General features: G+C 43.5%; 2 protein-coding genes across 9 annotated transcripts; one reads left to right on the top strand and one right to left on the bottom strand.

The window, feature by feature from the left end:
- The first annotated feature begins 465 nt into the window (after window positions 1-465).
- LOC125775028 (electrogenic sodium bicarbonate cotransporter 1) lies at window positions 466-21,124 on the top strand. Of its 8 annotated transcripts, none has more exons than XM_049445443.1 (15): window positions 468-628; window positions 5,566-5,660; window positions 7,142-7,285; window positions 7,547-7,609; window positions 8,818-9,306; window positions 9,620-9,796; window positions 12,589-12,723; window positions 14,062-14,302; window positions 14,374-15,337; window positions 15,409-15,914; window positions 15,998-16,310; window positions 16,409-16,654; window positions 18,893-19,080; window positions 19,159-19,307; window positions 20,366-20,443. In XM_049445443.1, the coding sequence occupies exons 1-14, from the start codon at window positions 561-563 to the stop codon at window positions 19,265-19,267; spliced, it is 3,738 nt and encodes a 1,245-aa protein (XP_049301400.1). In that variant the 5' UTR covers window positions 468-560; the 3' UTR covers window positions 19,268-19,307; window positions 20,366-20,443. The 8 variants fall into 8 exon arrangements, with proteins under 8 accessions (XP_049301402.1, XP_049301405.1, XP_049301400.1 ...); XM_049445440.1 differs by having other exon boundaries at window positions 469-628; window positions 19,159-19,261; window positions 20,366-21,124; XM_049445441.1 differs by lacking the exon at window positions 7,547-7,609 and having other exon boundaries at window positions 470-628; window positions 19,159-19,261; window positions 20,366-21,124.
- Window positions 21,064-23,728, bottom strand: LOC125775030 (elongation factor G, mitochondrial). Its single transcript, XM_049445451.1, has 2 exons — window positions 23,554-23,728; window positions 21,064-23,458 (listed from the first exon to the last, which is right to left on the bottom strand). The coding sequence occupies exons 1-2, from the start codon at window positions 23,614-23,616 to the stop codon at window positions 21,287-21,289; spliced, it is 2,235 nt and encodes a 744-aa protein (XP_049301408.1). The 5' UTR covers window positions 23,617-23,728; the 3' UTR covers window positions 21,064-21,286.
- Window positions 23,729-23,952: the final 224 nt, after the last annotated feature.

Below are 23,952 nucleotides of genomic sequence, written 5' to 3'. Positions count from 1 at the left end.
TGCTGCTTATCTACATCTGTGGGTGACGGCGTTGCGTGCTTTTTCAATTTTTGCTTCCGAGCAACCCATTGAGAAGCCCCTGTGTCATGGGCGATGAATCAATCGCCACAAAGTCTTCACACAAACGTGCCCGGGAATATTCGAGTGCGTCCAGCGTATGTACGGGTGGTGGTGTCCGAACGGTACCAATACACATCCAGGCTTTTGCAAACGGCGATAGTACAGCTTCGCTGTGATTAGCATTCCAGTCAGACCCCTTTCGGCTTTGGGTGAGCTTAGTCCTAATAGTATTAGTCGTACAGTGTGGCTTTGGTTTTTGCTTGGTCCGGTTCACGCAAGCAGTGAAGTGCGCTCAAAATGGAACGGAAATTGTTGCATTCGCACTAGAGATTGGCGCAAGAGAGCATATGCTGAAGGTAGAGAAGAACCTGTTGATATCCAAACTTTGGCTTGGCTATCTTCCAAAGTGCTTCAAATGCTTTTGCAAAACAATTTGCAAAACCAATGCACTGGTGGAAATGTTTTCCATTTAAATGGAATCTTCACTGAACTGAAGCAAAATGTCTGGAACTCATGCGAACGGAAACCTCGTGCCAAGAACCAAGAGTTCAACAGCACGAATGTGTAGGTCAGTGAACCAATAAAAAACATACCGCTTAGAACCTCACGTCGTCTACAGAAATGGCCACCAGTGACGGAAATAAAACAAGAAACCAAAAAGTGCACTAACATCGTAAATGTGCGACGCGATACGTTTTCCCTTCCCAACATCAGTAGAGTCACACTGGCGCCCGCGTATGTTTGTGCTTCTTGCATTTCATTTCCTTTCGCTTCCGTCTCTATTTCATTTAAAGCAGAGATGCAAATACGATGGTGCCGCGCGTTGACAGCAACAAATTATGCACCACCGCTACTACGCCAAACTTGCTTCATTCTTCCCTTCGATTCATTGTCCGATCCGTGGGGAAGACGAGATAATCGAGGCAAAGTGTAAACAATCTGCTTCAACAGTTGCTCATTGGGAAAGATTTCTTAGTGCGTACTGTACGTGAATTGTACTGATGTGTTGTGTTGGTATGATCATTTGTGATCGATGCGCACTGAGACAAGATCCGGCTTTGGGTTACGGGTTCAAGTAATACCCATTCACATTTTACCACCCTCGAGACGTGTGACTGCATCCACAAACAAGAGCCCTTCCCTTTCAGGCCGGGTGTGCATATGAAAGTAGTGCTTTTTTCTGTGACCCACTTTCAACCAGCCGGCATCCGATGCAATCGGTTGCTAAACTAGAGCAAGGCCTACCGGAAGTAGCGACTTCTGGACACTTCTTGGTACCTCGTCTGACATCCCGGAGATCTCAGGTAGTACAACAACAACAGTCGGTCTTTGTACAGCAGTTTGATCGAACTCTGCGGCATGAAATCTTAAACCCAGCGTTACGATACACGACGACAACAGCAAAACCATGGCGCCAGAAATTGGCATTGACTTACATATTGCCACAGGGTGGAAACCTTTGGTATAACTGGTTTTACAAATGGGCATACCTTTTCGGTGTCCGCCACTATGCGCCGAAGCTACCATGCACAAACGCGATCACCTATACGCGATCGATTGACGTAAATTCCAACCCGAAATGAATCGGGTCTGCAAAATCGTGGATGTAAAATAATTTCAACTATTAAGGTGGAACCTGTTTTTTTGTTTAATACAAAACACGAAAACAACTTCCAAAAGGCGGGAAACCCCTTCTTGCGCCGGATGAATCTTGTTGGAACTGGAATTTTGAGGCTCACACCAGACCTTGGTGAGATTTTTTAATTCGCGGACGATCAACTCCAATAAACGCCACACGCATACACAGATGAGGTACAAGGTACAATACGTGTGTGGGTAATGATCGATCATTAGCGGTGCTAGCAAATGATGGCTATTCCCAAAGAGAACAATCGCACAAATGCCTCTTTTTGTTGCTATGTTTCAAGTACATCACTGAGTACAGTAGTGAGGCTTTGTTGTTGCGTTATCCCACTATCTGTGGTGTGTTAGGAGGTCTGTTCCAATATTTACCTAGCGAATGGTACCATTCTCCAGCATGCTTCAATCGTACCACACTGACGATCGCGGGTAGCTAATACGGAAGAAACATTCTTAACCACTCCACTAGACCCATCTTCTCTAATCAAACACACCATCCAAACCACCTAATCGTTGGATTGCGATTCCTCATCCGCACTGCTGATAACTGCCGCACGCAATGCCCTACCCGATGACACACACATCGGACTTTACGCTGCGCGTTCTGGACCTGCTCACCACTCGTCGGAGTCTCCGTAGTTCTCAGCCAGAACGCGGCAGGGACGGTACGCTTTCTTACACCGTACCGTGTCGTTGTGTGAAGGGACGCTGTGAGTTACGATTCTTTCTTTCACTGGAACGGAACAACGCAAACACACCAACGGAACGGTGTGGTTGATCGCTGTTACCGATGGCTTTGCAGTGATAAGAGCTGTGGTTGTGGTGTGAATACTCGTGGCATTTGCAGAACGTCACAATAGTGATGTAAATGGTGTTTAAGCGATATATAATATCACTGCCCGCGCCGGCGGCGATCTTCGTTCCACTACAGTCTTTGTCTCTAGGTTTAGCGTGCTATTTCCCCAAACCCTCCACGGTGGGTGGGATGGTTGTGTGACAGTAGCCACTTGCCAAAGCAACTTAAGCTTAACGAACCGGGTCCGGGGAACCGGCGAGTGCAGGTCGTTCTCGAGGGTTCACATAGTTGTGTCAGTCTTGCCGTGACGGTAGTTCCTTCGATAGTGAGCTGCGTGTAACATCATCGTACCCTCATAGTGCCACCTCAGCAAACTGGTGCAGTGCTAACAGCTCCGGAACTCTTCCGGCGTTTACCTGTGTGTGTTGATGTGTGTTGTAGCGGTTTTAGCATCCTTACCAGCATCCTTTCCCAAACAGGAAGATGGATTCTATGGAGCTTAAAGAAAGGTAGCTAACCTATAATCGTGAACCATATACGTGAATTCTCGTTTCTCGTATTAATCTCGTGTCCAGATTAAGGCGAGATTATATTGACCCGTCATAAAGAGACCGGCCCCGTTAATGCCTTTGTGATGGAGCAGATACGATCGTTATCAGCACACTCTAATCGATCACATTCCAACGCTCGGAAACAGAGTTCGATGCGCGTAAACCCAACGGTGGCGCTTTAATTTTAATCTTAAAGCTCCAATCTGACCGCCCACTGATTGGCAGTTGTAAATCGTGCAATAGAAAACCACGTACTCATACTATTATTGAACACTCAGAAGCCGAACCGAATGTTTGGGATGTATTTAATTTTTTATCACTTACTATTTCCCCCACCCAACACCACCTGTTTAATTGCTGGGAAATCTCGAAAACATACTGTGATTAGGTGTGAATGCGACCACTTGGTAGCACCAGGTGTAGCACCCGCAACAGTCCTTGTTTATTTGCCCGATTTACAACTCCCGGACTTTTTATCGTTGGCCAGTGTAAACGTTCCTGCTGCTTCACAATTGCTCTGGATAAACATTTACTCAGAAACAACTTTATTGCATCTACCGGCTCTATTAGCTAGGCTAACTCGCGGGCAGCTGACGAGTTGACGACCCGTTCTGACACCGTTTTGCAAACTGCGAATCGTTGCACTTTATCTGGTGCACGGTTGACCACTGCAACACAGAACGCGTGGCCCTACGGTGGCTTAGTGTCTTAGTGATCTAGACATACGGAACTACTGCACTTGAGCAATAGCAAATATAGTTTGTCGGAGTGTCTCCGTGGACTTGCTGATGTAAGATTATTCCCCCAGAAACTATCTGATGCAGTACATTGGTGTATGATTTATATTTTATCGGATAAGTGAGCTTTAAAATAGCTCTCAATAAACAAACCCATAAAGCACTACTGACATTACAACGCAATAAAGCCACTTAACAATGGATCTGGCCACAATCGCATTTACATCTGAGATGGAAAACAAATTTTAAGCTCTCACCGATATTCATGAGCTCCGATAAAGGGAGTGTGGAATTTTAATAATTGATACATGACAAATTCCGGTTTCATATGGAATTCGCATTCTATCAATCTTACCCTTCAGCTCAACTTCGCACACATTGATTTATTGTTGGTGCGATGTAAATCAATAACTAATTTCGTCTAGCCTTAGCGTGTTGCGAAACGGTAGAGACCTTACGATATACTTCCGATCAGCAGATTCACATTTTCCCATAGCCCAGCGCCAGCGTGTTCATCTCATCGCGAAGGTCATGGAAAATGATTGTCCCAACAGGTAACTTTTCGTTGCGAAGGTGTTCGTGTTTTCCCACCACACGTGATCGTTATCCGTATCCGTTGTGTCACACGAATAGCAAGGTGAAGCTGGCTACTTTGCATACGGAGCTAACTACATGTCGCACCCGGGACACGTGTTGCAGCGTTTCCTGAAAGTGTCCATTAAGATTTCTATCCTATGTGTGTATTTCACGTTACTGATTAAAGTAGAGAAAAAAAAATACCATTAAAAACTAGTTTTTTCCTCCTCGGGTTATAACACTTTCACCTCAGTTAGCGGCTGAGTAGCCGCCTAATGACTTCAATTAGAAATGTTAGACACCGCACTGGCCGGTGCATAATTGTGTTAATGACAGGATACGTCCAATATGTAGGAAAAACACACGCACCACATTCACAGACAAGCTGTATATAATTATGCAGTTAATGGAATTTCTCCATTCTCCATTCCGGGCAACTTCATTATAATGGGGCTGTGTTTAAAGTAAACTTTGCCACATATGTTTTGCCACTGGATGCTGTGCCGCATATGTGATGGGGAGGTGTTTTTGCACTTTCATTAAACTGCCCAGGAGGATGTTACCACTTGGCGGTAAAAGATGACCGCATCGAACTGATAGTGGTGGTGGCACAATGACCGGAAGTAACAGTTCTTATCAGATTGTCCACGCTTACCGATACCGATAGATCGCGACACCCATATACCGGATGGTGCCCCTTTGACACATGCTGTAGGGAAAATCAAAGACACTTCGGTTCAAGTTATTTTTTTTGCATTTTTCCCACCACTTTTTTGTCATCCAAACATGATTGAGAATCGAGTCGGAAAATGAAAATAACAAAACAGTGCTCGCTTTATACTTCATGGTGTTGGACGACTCCTCGTTAAACGTGCCAGAAAATTGTTGGTGAATAAGCAGTGTATGTCTATCGTTAATAATAGTTCCAACTAGGTTCCTAACGATACGAAATTAGTGCCAAATAAGCCGTGACTATGCCGTTCCGTATTGTTCTATTGACCTCCACCGCTGGAGTTGATGCGCTCGTTGCTTTATCCTCCACAACGCCGTGGAGTAAATGATCTAATAGTGTTTTAATGTTTCCTGCCGATTAATACAATGTTTTGCGAACTGATTTTTTTCACCTTCAAGTGGACGTGTTTTGCACCCAAAAGTTCAACGGTTTCAATGTGTTGTTTTTCTCTCCCCTTTTTTATTTTTGCAGACCCTGGATGATGGATCACGCAGTAGTAGACGAGGAAGCTCCAATAGATCCGAGGTTAAAAAATCGGACTTTTACCGCCGATCAGGACTTTGAAGGTAGGTGTGAATTTTTCAAAGCACAAAAATCCTATTAAAAAATAATCAAACAGTTAACAATAATAATCTATATATATAAAATTCTCGTGTCGCGGTGTTAGTGTGCAAACTCCTCTTAAACGGCTGAACCGATTTGTATGAAATTTTCGCTGAACGTTCGTTAGGTATGAGAATAGGTTTAGCGCTATAGTTCGTTTCGCTAGGTGGCCTCTGGCCAATATTATGAGTTCTTTTCTGTTTTTCCTACGGGAGTTATCAAGTAGGCATAGCCACTTTTCCAACACGAATAATGTTGAAAACTACTGAAAGTTCTAACGAATAAATCAATCAAAGTACATAGGTATACATGACGATTTATTTGTGCAATTTTATTCATTAAAGCATAAAGTGAGTGATAAATAAGTAAAAAGCAAGTGTGTGAATAATTAAAAAATGCTGTTTAGTGATTTGCGGCTCTGTGGTACATTTGGAACCGGCGCCTTACACGGAAGGACATGGTATTATGTTAAATCCCAATCGGCAAAGAAAGCCTGAAATGCCTTCTGAAGTAGCATAAAAGAAGAAGAAGAGCCACAAAAGAAGAAAAATTGCTTTGATCGGGAATATCATTTGGATTAAGAATGGCAATAATTTAAGAATTTTCAATTGATCAACGATATTCTCTAATCGCCACTCTAATAATACCACACGAATCAAGATTGAACGCTCAAAATGTTTGCTTTAATTACAAAACGCATGTTTAAGGGCAAAACTAGGTTTGCCGGGTAAGCTAGTCTATTATAAAAATAAGGTTTTTTTATTTCGCAAATTGCTTCATGTACCGGGAAATTCCAACTCGTGGATGAATAATCAACAACAGCAAAAAACATGTGTTGCATTAATTTATTGTTTTTACTACAATAATAACACTCGAGTTGCGGGTGGTCCTGTTGATCGATACGTCCCTTGCACTTTGTTGGTACATTACGCGTGTGTTTATTTTTGCTGCCTGTACTCTCTACTATCCCAAGAGGCAAATCGATTACCAAACAACCAGTGGCCTAAACACAGCTGTTGCGTTTCCCGTTCCTATCATAAGTGCGGTGTAAATTGTTAATATTAAATTCATCGAAAGCTTCTGATGCGTTGTGACAGCGTTGATAACGTGCAGTGAACGAGCTTTGTCAACAACGTCGCTGATACGACACCATGCACGTGCGGGTAGTTGGAAATTGTTTCATTTAATCCACGGACACTTGTCTAATGCAAATCTGTTTTACATTTATGGCCGTTTTGGCTTGCCAGACTAGCTTTCCTTGCAGCTACGTATTGAGCGCTTAATGCAAATAAAGCCTGAAGCTTTGTTAATTGATCGACATCCTCAGCTGTCGTGGTACCCGCGGGGAGGGGAAAGTGCTGACTTGCTCAGCCTTCCTACACGACATGTGTAGAGTGGAAGCTGCTCGAAATTAACGCTTCGTCGATTGCTTACCTTTTTTCAGGTCACCGAGCGCACACCGTTTTCGTTGGCGTCCACATTCCGGGCTCATCCCGTCGGCATTCCCAGCGCCGTCGACACAAGCATCATCCGACGAGCCGGGAAAATGGTGACAAAGGCGGTGCCGGATCGGAAGCAGAACGGCCTGGTAAGAAACAATTTACAACCACTTATTTTTCGCATTTTTCTTTCTTCAATTTACTAAACATTGGTTAAAAATAAAATCATAATTGGACATGTGTATATTGCTAAAAAATTGTACGATTTGAAGGTAGCAAAAGGCTTCAACGTGTAGAAAATGTTTTTTCAAATGCGTAATGCAGTTCATCCTTTAATCTTTAACCTGTACTCTTTCCTTTCGTGTACCGTTGTGCCTTCTCGTCGACTATCTGTTTACTGCTCTGTTTAGTCGTTGCGAAACCTCACATCGTCACACAACGAAGAATCAGCATCGTTGATGATGGCGAATCTTGTAAGATAGATACATAAATGGCATTTGTTTTGTACTGTTTATATTTTTTAATTATGCATGCTTATATCAAAGAGTGTTTGTTTAAAATATAGTTATCCAGTAAGAATGCTAAATCATTTTAAAACTTAAGTTTAATTTTGCAATTATTTGCTTACGAAAAATCATTTAAACCTTTTCATTTGTATGTTTAAACTAGTGATGAGGATTCGATTGATATCTCCATTTCAACTTTGTCACTAAAAAGAGGATCATCCAGACTCCGTAGAATCGGAATTGTCCCGTTGTTCCGAACTTTTCCGAATTGACCTGTAACTCCTAACATTCCGAATGCTCCTATTTTGCGATGATCATTCATTTCCAAAAATATCTTCAATATTTTGCTATTCTCTCAATTTCTCATTTCCAAGAGTTGTTCTGCCATAGTTTACTATAATAACTACCCACAAACACAGGATTTCAACCACAGTCAAAATTGTAAAAACTAAAGATATAAAAAGATTAAAATCTGTGCATTCATGTATCGGAGCTCTCAAAACTCCACAAGGGGATTCGATCCCGTCAGTACTTCAAACATGCTTCGTTACAAAAATGTCTCTCAGAATGACAAAATAGTTAGAGTTACTAAGAGGAAAAATATTTCAATGCCTTGATTGTTAATTTATTTATCACAAAAACACACTCATTCTGATCTTCAATGCGCACCTTTCAATAATGCTCAGTTCTTCATTTAATTCCCATGCCTTGCTTATAGTTATCGCTTCATATGATTATACACTCAATGATATAAACGCACAAACTAATTGAAAAGATTACACCGACAATCACTAGGCCTAATACAGCAGCCCAAACCGTCCGATCGATCCCCCACCGGGAGTCAGCCACAAGCAGAGCATAATTTATTTAGCCAGCTTGACATTCATTATGCCGGCACGCAATGCAACAAAGCCTAGTGCGAAACCAAACGAGCCCTCGTTACATCCGCTATGCGCTATCGTTTGAATCACTTCCATCAAATGCTACACTATGATAACGCAATATGATATAAACCATGTCTAGACGAATTTCCGTTTTCTTTTTTTGTTTGTGTGTTTTCCGGTTTTGGGTGTTAGGCTTGGGGACGCATGCTTTACTATCACGTTACATCTGCCACCGAACGGTCTAATTGATTTGTTGTTTTTTTTTTGCGTTCCTTCACTACGGTCCAATAGTTACGCCACCTGCACAAAGAGTACAGTTCATCTTGGGCGGTGAAGTCGGCGGTGAAGGTGACGGTGCCCAACATGAGTCACATCCACTGTTCTCCGAAATGGAGGAGCTGGTCAAGGAGGGTGACGAGATGGCCTGGAAGGAAACGGCACGCTGGGTCAAGTTCGAGGAGGACGTCGAGGAGGGTGGTAACCGGTGGTCCAAACCGCACGTGGCCACCCTTTCGCTTCATTCGCTGTTCGAACTGCGCAGTCTGCTGCTGAACGGTACCGTCATGCTGGACATGGAAGCCATCAGCCTGGAACAGATCGCGGAACTGGTGTGCGAGAACATGGTCAACTCGGGCACACTGCCGGTTGAGGCACGGGACAAGGTGATCGATGCACTGCTCAAACGGCACAAGCATCAGCATGAGTTCGGCAACAAGAAAAGCCGACTGCCGCTGATCCGTTCACTGGCCGACATTGGCAAGAATCATTCGTCTTCGAAGAGTAAGTATGCTTTACGATTTGCAGCTGATTTTCAGAAGTGTCATACGGAAAGTGATGATACCCCGACCGGGGTATGGTTTTTCCTAAGAGTGTGTGTGTTTTTCTGGGGGTCGCTTTTCTTTGGGGGATCGTTTTTTTTTGCTGGGATTATCATTCATAGCGGGTTTACAAGAAAAGAATGGAATGTTTTAGCGTGAGCTAACACGTTTCGCGAAAGAAGCCTGGTAGTGCACGTCCGAAGGGAACAATCACAGATCAATCACAGAGCATCAACGTTCACACACCAACCACTTCGATCGAATCACCTTTCTAGATATGCCACGCTCATCCACCAGCTCCTCGGCCAACTCAATCCCAATGCACGTCGTTTCGTCGGCACCCACGGGCATGCACGAAGATGGCGAATCCGCCCTGGCATCGGTATCGCCCCAAACGGCCCTGCTGTACGGCAGCAAAGACCAACGGGGTCACTATCTAGCACTGCCAACAGGTACCCAAAAAACAAACAAAAAACCAAACTTCACACCATTCACGATTAATCTGACCCGTATGTATGACCCGTACCCGGTTCGTCCGGTAACCAAAAAAAAACAAAGCATCGAGTTCTGTTTTTCCTACTTCCCTCATTATCCTGGTGATGGTAGTGACGATGGTGATGGCTAGATGAGAACTTCCTCTCCAAAAAGGCTCGCGTACTCTGGTGATTCTTTGACCAGAGTTTTTGCTAGACGTTTGTACAGTTGTGATTGTGTATAAATATATGTAAAGGATAAGTATCCCGACATTAATTGCCTGTAAATGCTCAAATGTAACCATGTAAACAGCTCGTTATAATGTAATATTAGTGTATTGTTGACGGTGATGGAAATACTCATCGAATGATCTGCTTCAATGTGATACGCTTCAATATTCAACATGTGTCCGAAGATAACGTTTTAATACTAACACGTTCAAATTAAGACGTTAATTAGCTTCAGATGTAAATTAATACAGCACGTTGTTGCAAATTGATCTTTAATTTGAGGTGAAGATCGTATTACAGCAAGAAAAAAGCATCCGCTTTGAACAATTTTCGTACAGCGGTGCGTGTGATCTTTTGCCCAAAAAAGTGTCAAGTTCATGATAACACGTTCGCATTAAGATGTTAATTATCTTCAGAGGTAAATTGATTACTTCACACATTTTGTTTTTGCTACAAATTGATCATTAATTTGCACGTTGAAAGGTTATATTAACGCGAAAATGTTTTATCGTCGAATTTGTTTACAGCGGTACACCGCTTCCTTACAAAACACCGTGCGTCTCCATTTGAGGGGAAAAAGGTCACACGTGCACCGTTAAAGGTACAGTTTAAAGCAGGCTAGTTCACGAAACCCTATTGACCAGGGTGGTTGCTAGTCTCGCATATTTTTTTCTCTTAATGTTTGCGTGATGAATTTGACACCATTTTAATGAGCACCGTGTCTCGAGACGTTCGGGTCGAGACTCTCACACTTTACGCCAACTCACTAGCATGGGTAGTGATGATTAGTGAATAAAAGGGAACATCTCACGACACCTGATACTGTGCCATGCAAAATCTACTGGCTACGGCTCGTGCTTATGGATGATACCTTTCATGATGTTTTTTTTTGTGTTGCTTACTCTTTCATTTTTTTTTTGTGTTCATGGCGTGTACACAAGAGTCGTGTCTTATTTCCGTAAATATTGCAACAGTTCACCGTTGGATGCCCGTTTTCGGGAGGTCATAGTAAATAAATATTGCCATCCCTTTTTACCCTTCGCTTTCCGATACCTCGCAACGCAATACCTCGCTGTAGACGACATTTCGCCGACGGCTTCCCACTGTGGTGGTGGTGGCGGTGCAAGTGGCAGTGGTCCATCAGGTGGTGGAAGCAACGCTGGATCTACCGTTGGAGTAACTACCTGGTTCCATGCCGGTGCTTCATGTTCCGCCGCTTCAACGACCGCTGGAAGAGGTTTTGTTTTCAAAAATAGCTTTCTATTCCTGTGTTTTTTTTTCTCCATTTGGTTGTTTTTTTCTTTCTTCTTCTCTCTTGTTCCATTCTCTCCATTTCTGCGTGTATCCTGACGTTCTTGAAAGCATTTTCTAGTGCTTTATCTATTTTTGTTTCCGTTCTTTCACACTCGAAACACTCTCCAATTATCTTTACATTGGTGTTTCACATTCTCTAGCTCATCCTGTCTTCTAGCATTGGACTTTAGCAACATTTCGTTACATTCATTTCATTGATTGTCACATATCTTGACTTTCTCTCTCTCTCTCACTCTGTGTGTTGTGTGAGTGTGCATTTTCACAGCTACTTTCTTGTGTACGGCAAACACTATTAGCGTTAAAGCCGTTCTGACACTGCTTCAAAATTATCGATCGTCTATTGCGTTACTTTAGACTGTTGGAACGTTATTGTGTACCTTGTTCACAGCGTTTCATTTTCACCTCACCTCGATGTGTTCATTCCCCAACTATCAACCATACTTTGCAAACAACATTCACATTCATAACGCTTTTCATTCGCATTCGTTCACTTGACCATAAGGAGCTTTGTCAGTTGCCTTAAGTCTTCTCATTTTAAGTCTCACATTCACTAACTGTGTAAACCTTGTGCATTATACTCTGTATTTGCGTGTGTATGTGTGTGTTCATTTCGTAATGTTAGATCACTTGAAATCACCCTTCATACAATCGCAATTTCGCTATCATTCAGTGCCAGACACATAAAGAAAAGAAGACAAAAAAACTAATGATGGGAAAGTTTTCTTCTACGCTTGTAAACAATAAAGACCTCATTGCTTGCCCATTCGTCCTACTCGGAATTTTATTGGTACTTAGATGTTAACCTAAATAAATATCAATCACAAGTCACAGACACACACAAACACCGTCAATCCTCTCGAGAGGGAGGAAAAAAAGCTAAAATTCAATCATGCTTAAAGGAAAGCTTTTTGCTAGAAAATTGGACAATATTTACTTTCATCGAGAGGAACATTGCAACAAATGGGTTTTGTCAATTTTCTTCAAACAAAGAAAAAAAAATCAACCCTCAAAACTGACATGCATCAAAATCCATTTCTCATCACATCGTTTTGGATGTTTGGTACATATTAGCACAGCTCCCACTAGTATCATTTTACAATGTATGCTCACCGGTAACTTAAATGCGCACCATAAACGTACTCGACACTATTGCGCCGAATGTAAACGAGAAACGAAAACCAACAAAACAAAACAAAACCACCATATCCCTCCCGTCCTTCTTCCAGTTGAAGACCAAACGAATACTAACAGTCCACCGAATAGTGCTACTAGCAATGGCAGTAACCTGAATGCATCCAGCAAACCGACCAACGGCAACAGTGGCAGCGGCAAACACTTAACCGTACCCGGAAAAGCCGCCGGTAAATGAATCCCTCTTACTCACCCCCACCCACTGTAGTACCCCGTCTTTCCAAACTTCTCCAAACCAAATTGGATGTTATCCACTGGTAGACGGCGGAGAGAAGTTGCACGTTTTTGTAGAGTACAAATTCACACAAACACACGTAAAAAAACACGCACATTCGAGCCACACATTGCAACACACTTTGTGCACATTTAGTGTTATAGATCGTAGCCGTTTGTTAGACTCCATTGCTCCTGTATGCTCAACACGACCATCTGCCCCAAATTGGTTCCTTTCCTGGAGTACAATTTTGGCAGGAAATTTAGATTTTTTTTTATGTCAGTTTTTAATTTTTCATGAGCCATATGTACACATGCCTGACCGAAGTTTATATAGAGAAAAGTAATTTGTTATCCACCTTTATCACTGTTTCCCACCGTTCATTTGCTAGAAACATAACAAATAACACCACTATCCTCAAACAGCTGCGAAACGTGGCAAATATTGCATTTTTTCCCAAGTCTTTACCCCATCCAACAACACTCCAGCGGCGTTAAAAACCATCCAACACAATAGGTAACTCAAATCAATACAAATACCTTCGAGGTACGAAAATACATTGCAAAAGCTATCCGATTGGAATACTCTCCAATTTCTAGCACTAAATTGTTCTGACCTAGATTTTCCCATTCCCGGTTTGCCCGGCCAATTCTTGCATCGTCAGTTGGTAGAGATTCCCAGCGGAACAAAATGTGTTGTCTGGAATTACTGTAAAATCCTTACAGGTTTCTGTAGGTTAGGGAGATCTACTTTACCGATGTAAACGGTCTTAATTTTTCAACTCCAGCTAAGTAAATTTCAACGATCGTTGTTCAAACTAAATAGCACATGGTACGTGCGTTGACTTTGAATTCTGCTCAAGGAATGCTGGAAACTTTAAAGCTGGCAACCAGTATCAACTAAAAAAGTTTAAAGAGCAGTAGAATTGCTTTAGTAAATTAGAGTTTGCTAACCTTATCAGTAAGCTGTAGAAATCTAATTTTATCCACTAACTCTGTATATGCTGCATGTAACATTTTTAACTTTAACATCCTTCTTAACTGGAAACTCCCACCTTTAGTGTATTTTTGTGTAATGTTTCTCCAATGTTTCCTTTCCGTAGTAACTATCCATTATGTAGTCTCTTTAATTCTACAACAAACAGAACATCAAAATATGCTTTCACAAACAGCAGGAACAATGACACCTGTTACGTACACAGCACACGTCGAGGACTCGTCTGTCACTCGTTTTGCGCAACAAGACACAAACAGAAATTCCTAACGCTTTTGCTCTTCCTACACAATAATCGCAGGAGAACATATGACGCAAAGCCCGAGCAATGTATCGATGCCGCGCAATACCAGCTCGGGCGAGTTGCAGAACGGCGAGCATAAAACGAACACACACTTCATGCGCAAAATACCACCCGGTGCCGAGGCAAGCAATATTCTTGTCGGAGAGGTTGACTTCCTGGACAAGACGCTATCGGCCTTTCTGCGGCTTAACAGCGCCTCGGTAATGGGCGATCTGACGGAGGTACCGGTACCGACCAGGTAATAATCGCTCGAAGACACTCATCGACACGGGTCTTACGTCTTTAATTATAACGCTCAATACAACACAGGTTCATCTTTATCCTGCTCGGACCACCGGGTAGCCATGGAAGTTTCCACGAGATTGGGCGCGCAATGGCAACGCTAATGTCGGACGAGATTTTCCACGAAGTTGCCTACCGTGCGAAAAAGCGCGAACATCTGCTTGCCGGTATTGACGAATTTCTGGACGCAGTTACCGTGTTGCCACCGGGGGAATGGGATCCATCCATTCGGATAGAACCACCGGCGGCGATACCTTCGCAGGAAGTCCGCAAACGACCGCCGGAGAAGAACCCCAAGGAAGAAATCGACGAGGAGCTCGAGGAGCAGCGACAGCGCGAAGAAGCGGGTCTCTCCCGTACGGGCCGTCTATTTGGTGGGCTTATCAACGATCTGAAGCGGAAGGCACCGTTCTATCTGTCCGACTTTAAGGACGGGCTATCGATGCAGTGTGTAGCGTCGTGGATTTTCCTCTACTTCGCTTGTCTCTCGCCGATCATCACGTTCGGTGGTTTGTTGGGGACGGCCACCGGTAATAATATCGCTGCGATGGAATCGCTCGTATCGGGTTTTGTGTGCGGCATCGGGTATGGGTTCTTTTCCGGCCAACCGCTCACCATACTCGGTTCGACCGGACCGGTGCTGGTGTTTGAAACGATCGTGTACGAGTTCTGCATGAAGGTGGGCTGGGATTATCTAACGTTCCGCTTCTGGATCGGTACCTGGATCACGATCATTCTCTTCCTGCTGGTGGCGGTCGATGCGAGTGCACTCGTTTGCTACATTACGCGATTTACCGAGGAAAACTTTGCCTGCCTGATCGCCGTCATCTTCATCTACAAGGCGATCGAGAATGTGTTCCACATTGGGCAGGAGTATCCAATCAATACGGCTGGTGCGAAGTTTGATTGCTCGTGTCTACCACCGGTAGGACAGGAGCTCACTGCGGACACAATCCATCAGTGGTCACAGTATGATCTACGCACGTGCAAGGTAAATGCGTCTGAAGACCTGTGGGGAAAATGGAGTTCTAAACTTTTTGACCAAACATTAAATCCTTCCAGAGCTTCAACGGAACGCTAACCGGAACCGACTGTAACAAACCCGAGTTTGTGTCGGATGTCTTCCTTATGTCGATCGTACTATTTCTCGGCACGTACATCATATCGGTGATCCTGAAGGACTTCAAGAATGCTCTGTTCTTCCCGTCGGTCGTGCGTCAATTCATTAGCGATTTCTCGGTCACGATTGCAATCTTCTCGATGACGCTGCTCGATTTCTTCACCCACATCGCGACACCGAAGCTGGATGTGCCGAGCGAGTTTAAGCGCACGATCCCGGACCGGGGCTGGATCATTATGCCATTCCACGAGAACAATCCGGGCTGGTCGGCGGCACTCGCGATCCTGCCCGCCCTGCTCGGTACCATACTGATATTCATGGATCAACAAATAACGGCTGTGATAATCAATAGGAAGGAACACAAACTTACCAAGGGTTGTGGCTACCACCTGGATCTGTTCGTGCTGTCCTGCTTGATACAGATCTGCACCATCATGGGTCTACCTTGGTTAGTGCGCTGTTGAAAGATCGTTCGTAAGCAACATTTAACATTTGTGCACTTCTATTTCCTTCTTACGTCCCCAACAACAGGTTCGTTGCTGCCACCGTGCTCAGTATTAATCATGTCAATTCCCTGAAGAAAGAATCCGAAACGGCTGCTCCGGGCGAGAAGCCACAGTTTATCGGTGTACGTGAGCAGCGCGTTACCCACATACTGATCTTTCTGATGATCGGGTGTTCCGTGCTGTTGACACCGTTACTATCTCACATTCCGATGCCGGTACTGTACGGCGTATTTCTGTACATGGGTGTTTCCGCCCTCAAGGGACTGCAGTTCTTCGATCGCTTGCTGATCATGCTGATGCCTGCCAAGTATCAACCGGACTATATGTTCTTGCGACAGGTTCACTATCGTTCAACGACTTCCGCTTGCATCACGTACTGATGAGATGATCTTACGAACGAGGTTTTATTTCTGTTCTTGTTTCGTTATTTCTTCAGGTTCCCATTCGGCGCGTCCATCTGTTCACCATCATACAGCTGGCCTGCTTTGCCGTGCTGTGGTTAATTAAATCGTTCTCCATCACTTCCATTCTCTTCCCACTGATGTTGGTGGTAATGATCGGGGTGCGGAAATCGCTGGACTACTTCTTTACCAAGCGCGAACTGAAGATCCTGGATGACATTATGCCGGAGATGACGAAACGTGCCCGGGCGGACGATCTTCATCAGCTCGAGGACGGCGAGGTGGGAATTTACAAACGGCTGATCGGGTGTTGCGTCGGTAAAAAGCCGTTACAGCAACCCGTTACCACGATCAGCGTTACCAAAGTGACCGAACAGACAAACAAATCCAACAGCACTAACGCCCTCAGCTAATGAGCTTGTGTCCCTTTTGTTAACTTGAAATGGTCCCATTATTTTGCTCGATTCCATGTAAAGTTCCGTCAAATGTCCCCAATTTAGATAAGCCCTTTCGCTAGCAAACTGTAACGCCTGTTATCGCCGTAACTGTTATCGCTACTGCTAGTATTTTATCTCCTCTTTTGTGCAATTTCTGTTTGTGCTGTTTCTGCGGCACTGTAGAAAGTTACATTCCATTAGCTTATTTTATTACCTGTTTATATTTAGTATTTATAGTACTTTTGCACCTTTTACCCATTCGATTGTTCGATGCACCAGTAAAGTTAAGATTGGTTTTGTCGTTCTGCCTGTTACGTTACCGTGACGAATCTATTCAATTGTTTTGCACGAGTGCTTATGCTTTATGCGTATTACTACCATTATTTACGATCTACATAACGTATAATGGATACTTCACAATACGTTAAACTTTTGTTCTAAACATTTACAAACAGTAACAGACAAAACAGTACACCAACCAACCACAAACGTACACACAGATAGGATCCTTAGCTAATGCACCTTTAATGGTTTTGATTTAAGTCGTTACTGCAGCTAGCTAGTTCACAATTGTAAGCCTATTCGAAACCCTTCGAATCGTATAGTTTTTAGTGTTAATTTTTGCTTTCGTTTCCGTTGTAATGTAAAGTAGTATAAATGGACAAAAGATTAATAAAATTCCCGCCCACAAAATGTTACATTTTCATCATTTAGTATAACACATCCCTTCTGTAAATTATGTTTTACAAACTTTATCATCACACATACAGTTGTTTAAGCGATAAATGGTACACACGAATGTGAAAATTCGGTTTAAAAATGATTGATATGTAAGTGTAATGTCCCTTTTTTTGATTACCGTTGATTAGTGTATGGGATGTCATCCCAAGAAAATCAGATCTTAAGAACAGTCACGGTCAACGATTGAACTTTGGTTATCGTGTCTCAGGATGCATAAATTCCATTTCATGTCTAAATGGTTACAGGCTTTAAAATAATATCGCTGATTGTTTTTGTAAATTTGTTTTACATTTTCTCAATTTACTAAGTACTTATCTAAAGCTGGTTAAATTAATTTTCATTATAAATCATGTCACAAACAACAAACTAATGGCGTTTAAGTGTACCAGTTCCAACCGGTGGAGCGAATTATAACAGCAATGGTTTTTGTACTAATAGTTGTACTAAAAACGAAGACTAAAGCTTAGTACATCTAGAGAATTATTTAACGGTTATTTAATTCCATTTTGACCGTTTATGGTCGTAAAGTTGATCATACCGCGGAGTCTAATCGGTAATAAGTACTAATAGTACATATTTGTGTGGATACTAAGACACATCTGTGAGTAATGTTTCGATGAACCTCATATTCGTGTGTACTATCTATTATTTTAGCTGCTGATCCGTTCACCACCTAAATCTCAACAAATCCGAAAGTACTAATAAGACAATACCGATACGCTTTCGATGTTTAGTAGCATCAAAAGCTAAGTTCGAAACAGGTGATCCCGTTGTGTTGAGACTGTGTGTGTGAGAACATGGTAGATGTTTTATTTACACAGCGTTTTACCCCATACACAAACACACTCACAAGTACAGTACTAAACACTAAGTTCTACCGTGTTTTTGCGTTTAATTTTTGCTTTATATTCACATCGTTTATTTCTTCTCCTTCCGACAGGAAAACCGTACTCTACTAACTGCACAGCGAACACAGATCATCGTTACTAACCACTAAACATGACAAAACAAAAATGTCCGCTTTTATGTACAATTACTTACTCCATTTTGCATGCGGATTAGTGTACTGCCTTCCCTAACACGAAATATTTCATTTCTTTTTCTGCCAAAAGCTTTGACGAAAGCTACTCCTTTTGCATGGGATTGTATCAACGTGACGAAATCTTTACACTGACCGTCACCTAATTTGGGAGCCAAGTTTAACAAACTCCCGTGTGCCAAAAAGGGCAACGCTCAAACCTTCTCCCTTAAGTCTAATACAAACACTTAAAGCACACATCCTACATCCGAGGCAACACCCGTATCGATACCGAACTGAACATCGTTTCGTTGAAATCTTAGGACTCTGGACAGCATTCGGCCGACAATCTGCAGCTGCCGCTGGAGAATGGTACCGTGAACGAGAAGGGCAAGATAAACATATCGGAGGAAGTAAATCGTACCACCATCTGGAAGCAGGTGAACAATTGTAATGTGCTCTTCACGAAAAAACAAACACCGGCGGCGACACAGAAACATTTGCAACAGCTGTAAGTACTAAAAGCTTACACTACAGATAAAGCGAACATTTTAAGCTTGTTCTAATTATTTCCTCTCTGGACTTGCAGATCAAAATCGAGTGAAACGGAGAAAAGACTGTCCACCATGCGTGAGGAAGACGAGGTTGCTGATGAGACAGGTCGTCAATTAAGTCAGCAGAAGAAGACACAGGTCTAAAATTTTCCACACTCCACGCACGTTTTGCTGACTCTTATGTGTACATATATAATTATATATGTGTGTGCGTGTATGTGCGTCTCTCACTCTCTCTGTTATGTTGTGCGTGTGCGTTCGGTACTAATGTTTAAACAAACAAAAAAGAAACGATCATCATTACACCATTTTTCCAACCTTTTCCATTACCGCCCATAAGTATCATGAGTGAAAGCTACTATATAACCCCATAAGATACTAATCCATATACTACAGATCCGTCACAATTTCACTTATACACGCACGCATACACACACGCAGAAATCTGCCATGATGTAGTGGCATGGGATTTCTTCCTCGTAAAATCGTGTCCACGATATCGGGGCTTTCCTCATTGTGCGGCAATGTACGTCTTTTGTGTAAATGCATCCTGTGGATGGTTTAGTGAATGTTTGGTTTGACTTGCATAGGAATGTTGCATTTTTAACATCGCCAAGGCTAATTTGTGCCAAGCTTTCGAATGCATTTCTGTTCTCTCTAGGTAATTACAGTGGAACGGTGTTCTAAACAAATAGATTGAATTACTTATTAAAAAATACAATATTAAATTGAATGGCTAGATTAATTTGAACGATAGCTTTACCAGCTTAGTATAGAAATATGTTATGCACCTTTTTTATACGATCACATTAAGGCATGCCCATACTAGAGATCGCATATACTTTTTAGTGTGTGTTTTTTTGTTTTCGTGCGCGTTCTTATCGTTATAAAACAATTTTGCAATATCCCACCGTAGTTGAAACCGTTCGTATGTGCTTTTTTGCCTAAAAAATGTTAAATGAATTTGAAATAGAAAATAACACTTAAAATAGCAACATTTTCCGTGCTAGCTTTATGGTAGATTCTTCATTCAACTTAATAAAATATGCTTATAGAAGTTCGAATATGTGCCCCCCCCCCCCCCCCCCCCCGCATTCGTTACTGTGGCGTCTTTATGAAATCATTCATACAATCACTCAATAGTTGCTCGTTACGCCTAGAGCCTCGTTACGTGCGTTATGTTTAAAATGCGGCACGTGTACTAAAGTTAGCCAAACCAATCGATCCGATCAATTATTGCAGAAAATGAAGCGAGAGTTTTGGATGAATTCCCGCACCGGCAGCAGTAACGGTCGTGCCAATAGCAATAGCAGCAGTGCCGGAAGCAAAATCGTTGGCACCGACAGTCCTGCGATGAGCCGCGGAAGCAACAGCGCTTCCGAAACGCAGGTGTAAACACAGGATGGACGTTTTATCACGGTTTAGTACAGTAGTTGTGTTTGGTAGGAGCGAACTTAGTGCAATGGAAGCGTTACGGTAACGTGGTGTAACGTGGTGGCCCAGCGATCCTTTACAGATCGAGTAGAATATTTGAATCAGGAATGTGTGAAGTCTGTAGAGAGAGAGAGAGGGAGAGAAAGAGAGAGTGTATCGATTGTTCCTGCCACAGAATCAGCTCCCTTTCATAGGATAATGTCGACTAGGTGAATTTACCCAAAATATACCCCCCTTATTGGAAGGATGAACTTTTTGAACAAAACATTTATACCCCAAAAAAAAAGACTAGAGAGAAATAAGAGAGGGAGAGACAGAGAGCGAGAGAACCGAAAAGCAGTCAATCAATCCGCATTGTGAATGGATTAGCATTTTTTTCTAGTACATAAGAATCTGTTGCGAGAAAATGTTGGACATGTTGGAACCTTTTTTTTCTCACGGCAACACACCCGCTTTTTTAACTCCCCCCACGTTGTAGGACAAATTACAAACTACGTAAAAAATAATTCCACTGGATTAAACAATATATTACACTGATAATAAATCGCAACATTTCTATTAAGGTTATTAGAGCTTTTCCTTCCTTTTTGGCAAAAAGGATTTATTTTCCCCTCTTCATGCGCCCGTGTCGTAACGTGTACCGAATAATAGACCTAATTAAGGAATTAAACTTAATTTAATCGAATTATTTACAAATTAATTATCGCCCCATTCTCTCTCTGTATGAAGTTAGTTCTTTTTCTTCTGCTTCTTGTCGAGCACCAAGCCTTGCGCCACTTGGTACTCGTGGACCAGCTTTTCCTGCGCTTCCGGCATGCAAGGTGAATAGCGGCTGTACTCCATACTAAACTCTCCCTTGCCCTGTGTGCTTGAGCGTAACTCTCCAGCATATCCGAACATATCGTTCAGGGGCACTTCAGCGTACACCGTAAACCATCCTTCGGCACCTTCCGTACCCGTAATGATACCGTGGCGTTTGTTCAGCTGCCCAATCACCGTACCCTGGAACTCTTCCGGTGCCGTTACCTCTACCATCATGATCGGTTCCAGTATCTGCCAGCTGCCATTTTCGAACACACTCTTGATCGCACCCTGGGCTGCTAACATGAATGCCAGCTCGCTCGAATCGACGATATGATGTGCACCGTCCTGCAGCCGGAACTTGATACCGGACAGCTTGTGTCCGGAGAGCAAACCCTTTTCAGCCATCTGGCGGAAACCTTTCTCAATGCCTGGGATGAACTGTTTCGGTACATTCGTACCCATCGTTTCGTCCACAAACTCGATCACGGTGTTCTGGTGGGGTGGCAACGGTTCCAAAATTCCCGACACCCGTGCATATTGTCCTTGACCACCGGATTGCTTCTTGTGCAGATAGTCAAACTCGCACGGTCCGATAAGCGTCTCGCGGAACGCTACCTTTGGTTTGCCGAGCGTTACGGGACAGTTGTACTCGCGTTCCATACGCTGGGCGTAAATCTCGAGATGCAACTCGCCCATACCCGACACGAGCGTTTCCTTCACGTCCGCATCGTACTCGAAGTGGAACGTGGGATCTTCCTTCGTGAAGCGTGCGATCGCTTTCGCAAAATTGTCACGATCCTTCGAGTTGTTCGGTTTGATCGCCATCGATACGACGGGATCGGGCACGAAGATCGATTCCATCGACAGTTCCAGCTTCTGGTTCGTTACGAACGTATCGCCCGATGCACAATCGACCCCGAACAGGGCAAAAATGTCTCCCGCGTACACTTCGTTTACGTCCTCCATTTGGTTGGAGTGTAGTCGGACTAAGCGTGCCAACCGTATCTTCTTGCCCGATCGGGTGTTGAAGATGTTATCACCTTTACGCAGCACGCCCTGATAGCAGCGCAGATACGTCAGCTGGCCGAAGCGGCCCGCTTCCAGCTTGAAAGCTAGCCCTACGAACGGATCCTTTCCATCGCGGGCCGGATTTAGCAGCACCTTCTGTGGCTCTTCATCTTTCTTCTCGATCAGTGCCACATTTTCCACCTCGCCCGGATGGGGCAGATAATTCAGCACGGCATCCAGCAGCGGTTGGACACCTTTGTTCTTGAGTGCCGTACCAACAAGCACCGGTGTGAAGGCACGCTTCAACGTGGATCGACGTATCGCACCCATTATGTCCTCTACCGTCGCTTCACGCTCCTCCAGGAACAGTTCCCCGATCTTTTCGTCCACATTGGACAGATGCTCGATCAGCTCCTGTCGCCGTTCGGTACACTCCGTACGCATATCGGCCGGTATTTCATCTTCGCGTATTTTCAACCCAAACGGTTCCTCGAAGTAAAGTGCCCGCTGCTTGACCAAATCGATCACACCCTTGCAGTTGCTTTCCACCCCAATCGGTAGCTGTACGAACGCAGCGTTGTGGTTCAGCTTGGAGCGCATCTGTCCAAGCACACGGTACGGATTAGCACCTGATCGATCGAGCTTGTTGATGAACGCAAGACACGGCACATTATAACGCTTCATCTGTCGGTTTACCGTGAGCGTTTGACTCTGGACACCACCCACACTGCACAGCACCAGCACAGCCCCGTCCAGAACACGCAGCGCACGTTCTACCTCCACGGTAAAATCGACATGGCCGGGCGTATCGATAATGTTGATATTGTGCTCCTTCCAGAGCGTGTACGTAGCGGCCGATTGAATCGTAATGCCGCGCTGCCGTTCCAGCTCCATCGAGTCCATCGTTGCGCCAACATTATCCTTGCCCTTCACCTCATGCATTTCCTTAATGCGTCCGGTGTAGAACAGGATGCGCTCGGTTAGTGTCGTTTTGCCACTGTCAATATGTGCCGAGATGCCAATATTGCGAATCCTTTCCAGCTGTATGTGTTCCGCGACCGTTGCATGACTGGAGAACGATTTTACGTTCTAATTCCGGTGACCGCACGGTGAAATGGAAACATGGTAAATTATATAATCTTTACTAACGGAACTCCACCCTGTAGGGGGGTGGAAATTGTTACCTCTAGGAATGATTTCGCGGCAGCTAGTGTACAGCGCGATCGTATCAAATTGCTGATCGTCATCTTGCAGGCTGGAGACGATTTCGGTAACGGGGAAAAACTATCGAAATCGTTTTACGCAATTTGGGACAACACCGGCACTACTCGCAAAAACGGCAAGACAAAACAACAAACCGCATGCGAGAAACGTCAATTCAATTGCCAAAAACACAGGGTGCACCGCTAGCTCAAGATTTATGTAAACAAGTGTTTTTGAATTTTTTATTAATTAAGTTCTACCGATTTATTTTTGTTTTTTTTTTTGTTTTCCAAGATGTTCTTAAAAAACAAATCATTAAAACAAAACGTAAAACTATTTCATAAAAGCTATAGATTGTAAAACATCCCATTTGTTTCAAA

This window comes from Anopheles funestus, chromosome 2RL (genome assembly GCF_943734845.2).
Source record: "Anopheles funestus chromosome 2RL, idAnoFuneDA-416_04, whole genome shotgun sequence".
In the NCBI taxonomy this organism is placed as follows: domain Eukaryota; kingdom Metazoa; phylum Arthropoda; class Insecta; order Diptera; family Culicidae; genus Anopheles; species Anopheles funestus.
Note: the sequence above shows the minus strand (reverse complement) of the source record. Positions and strands in the feature narration are given on the sequence as shown.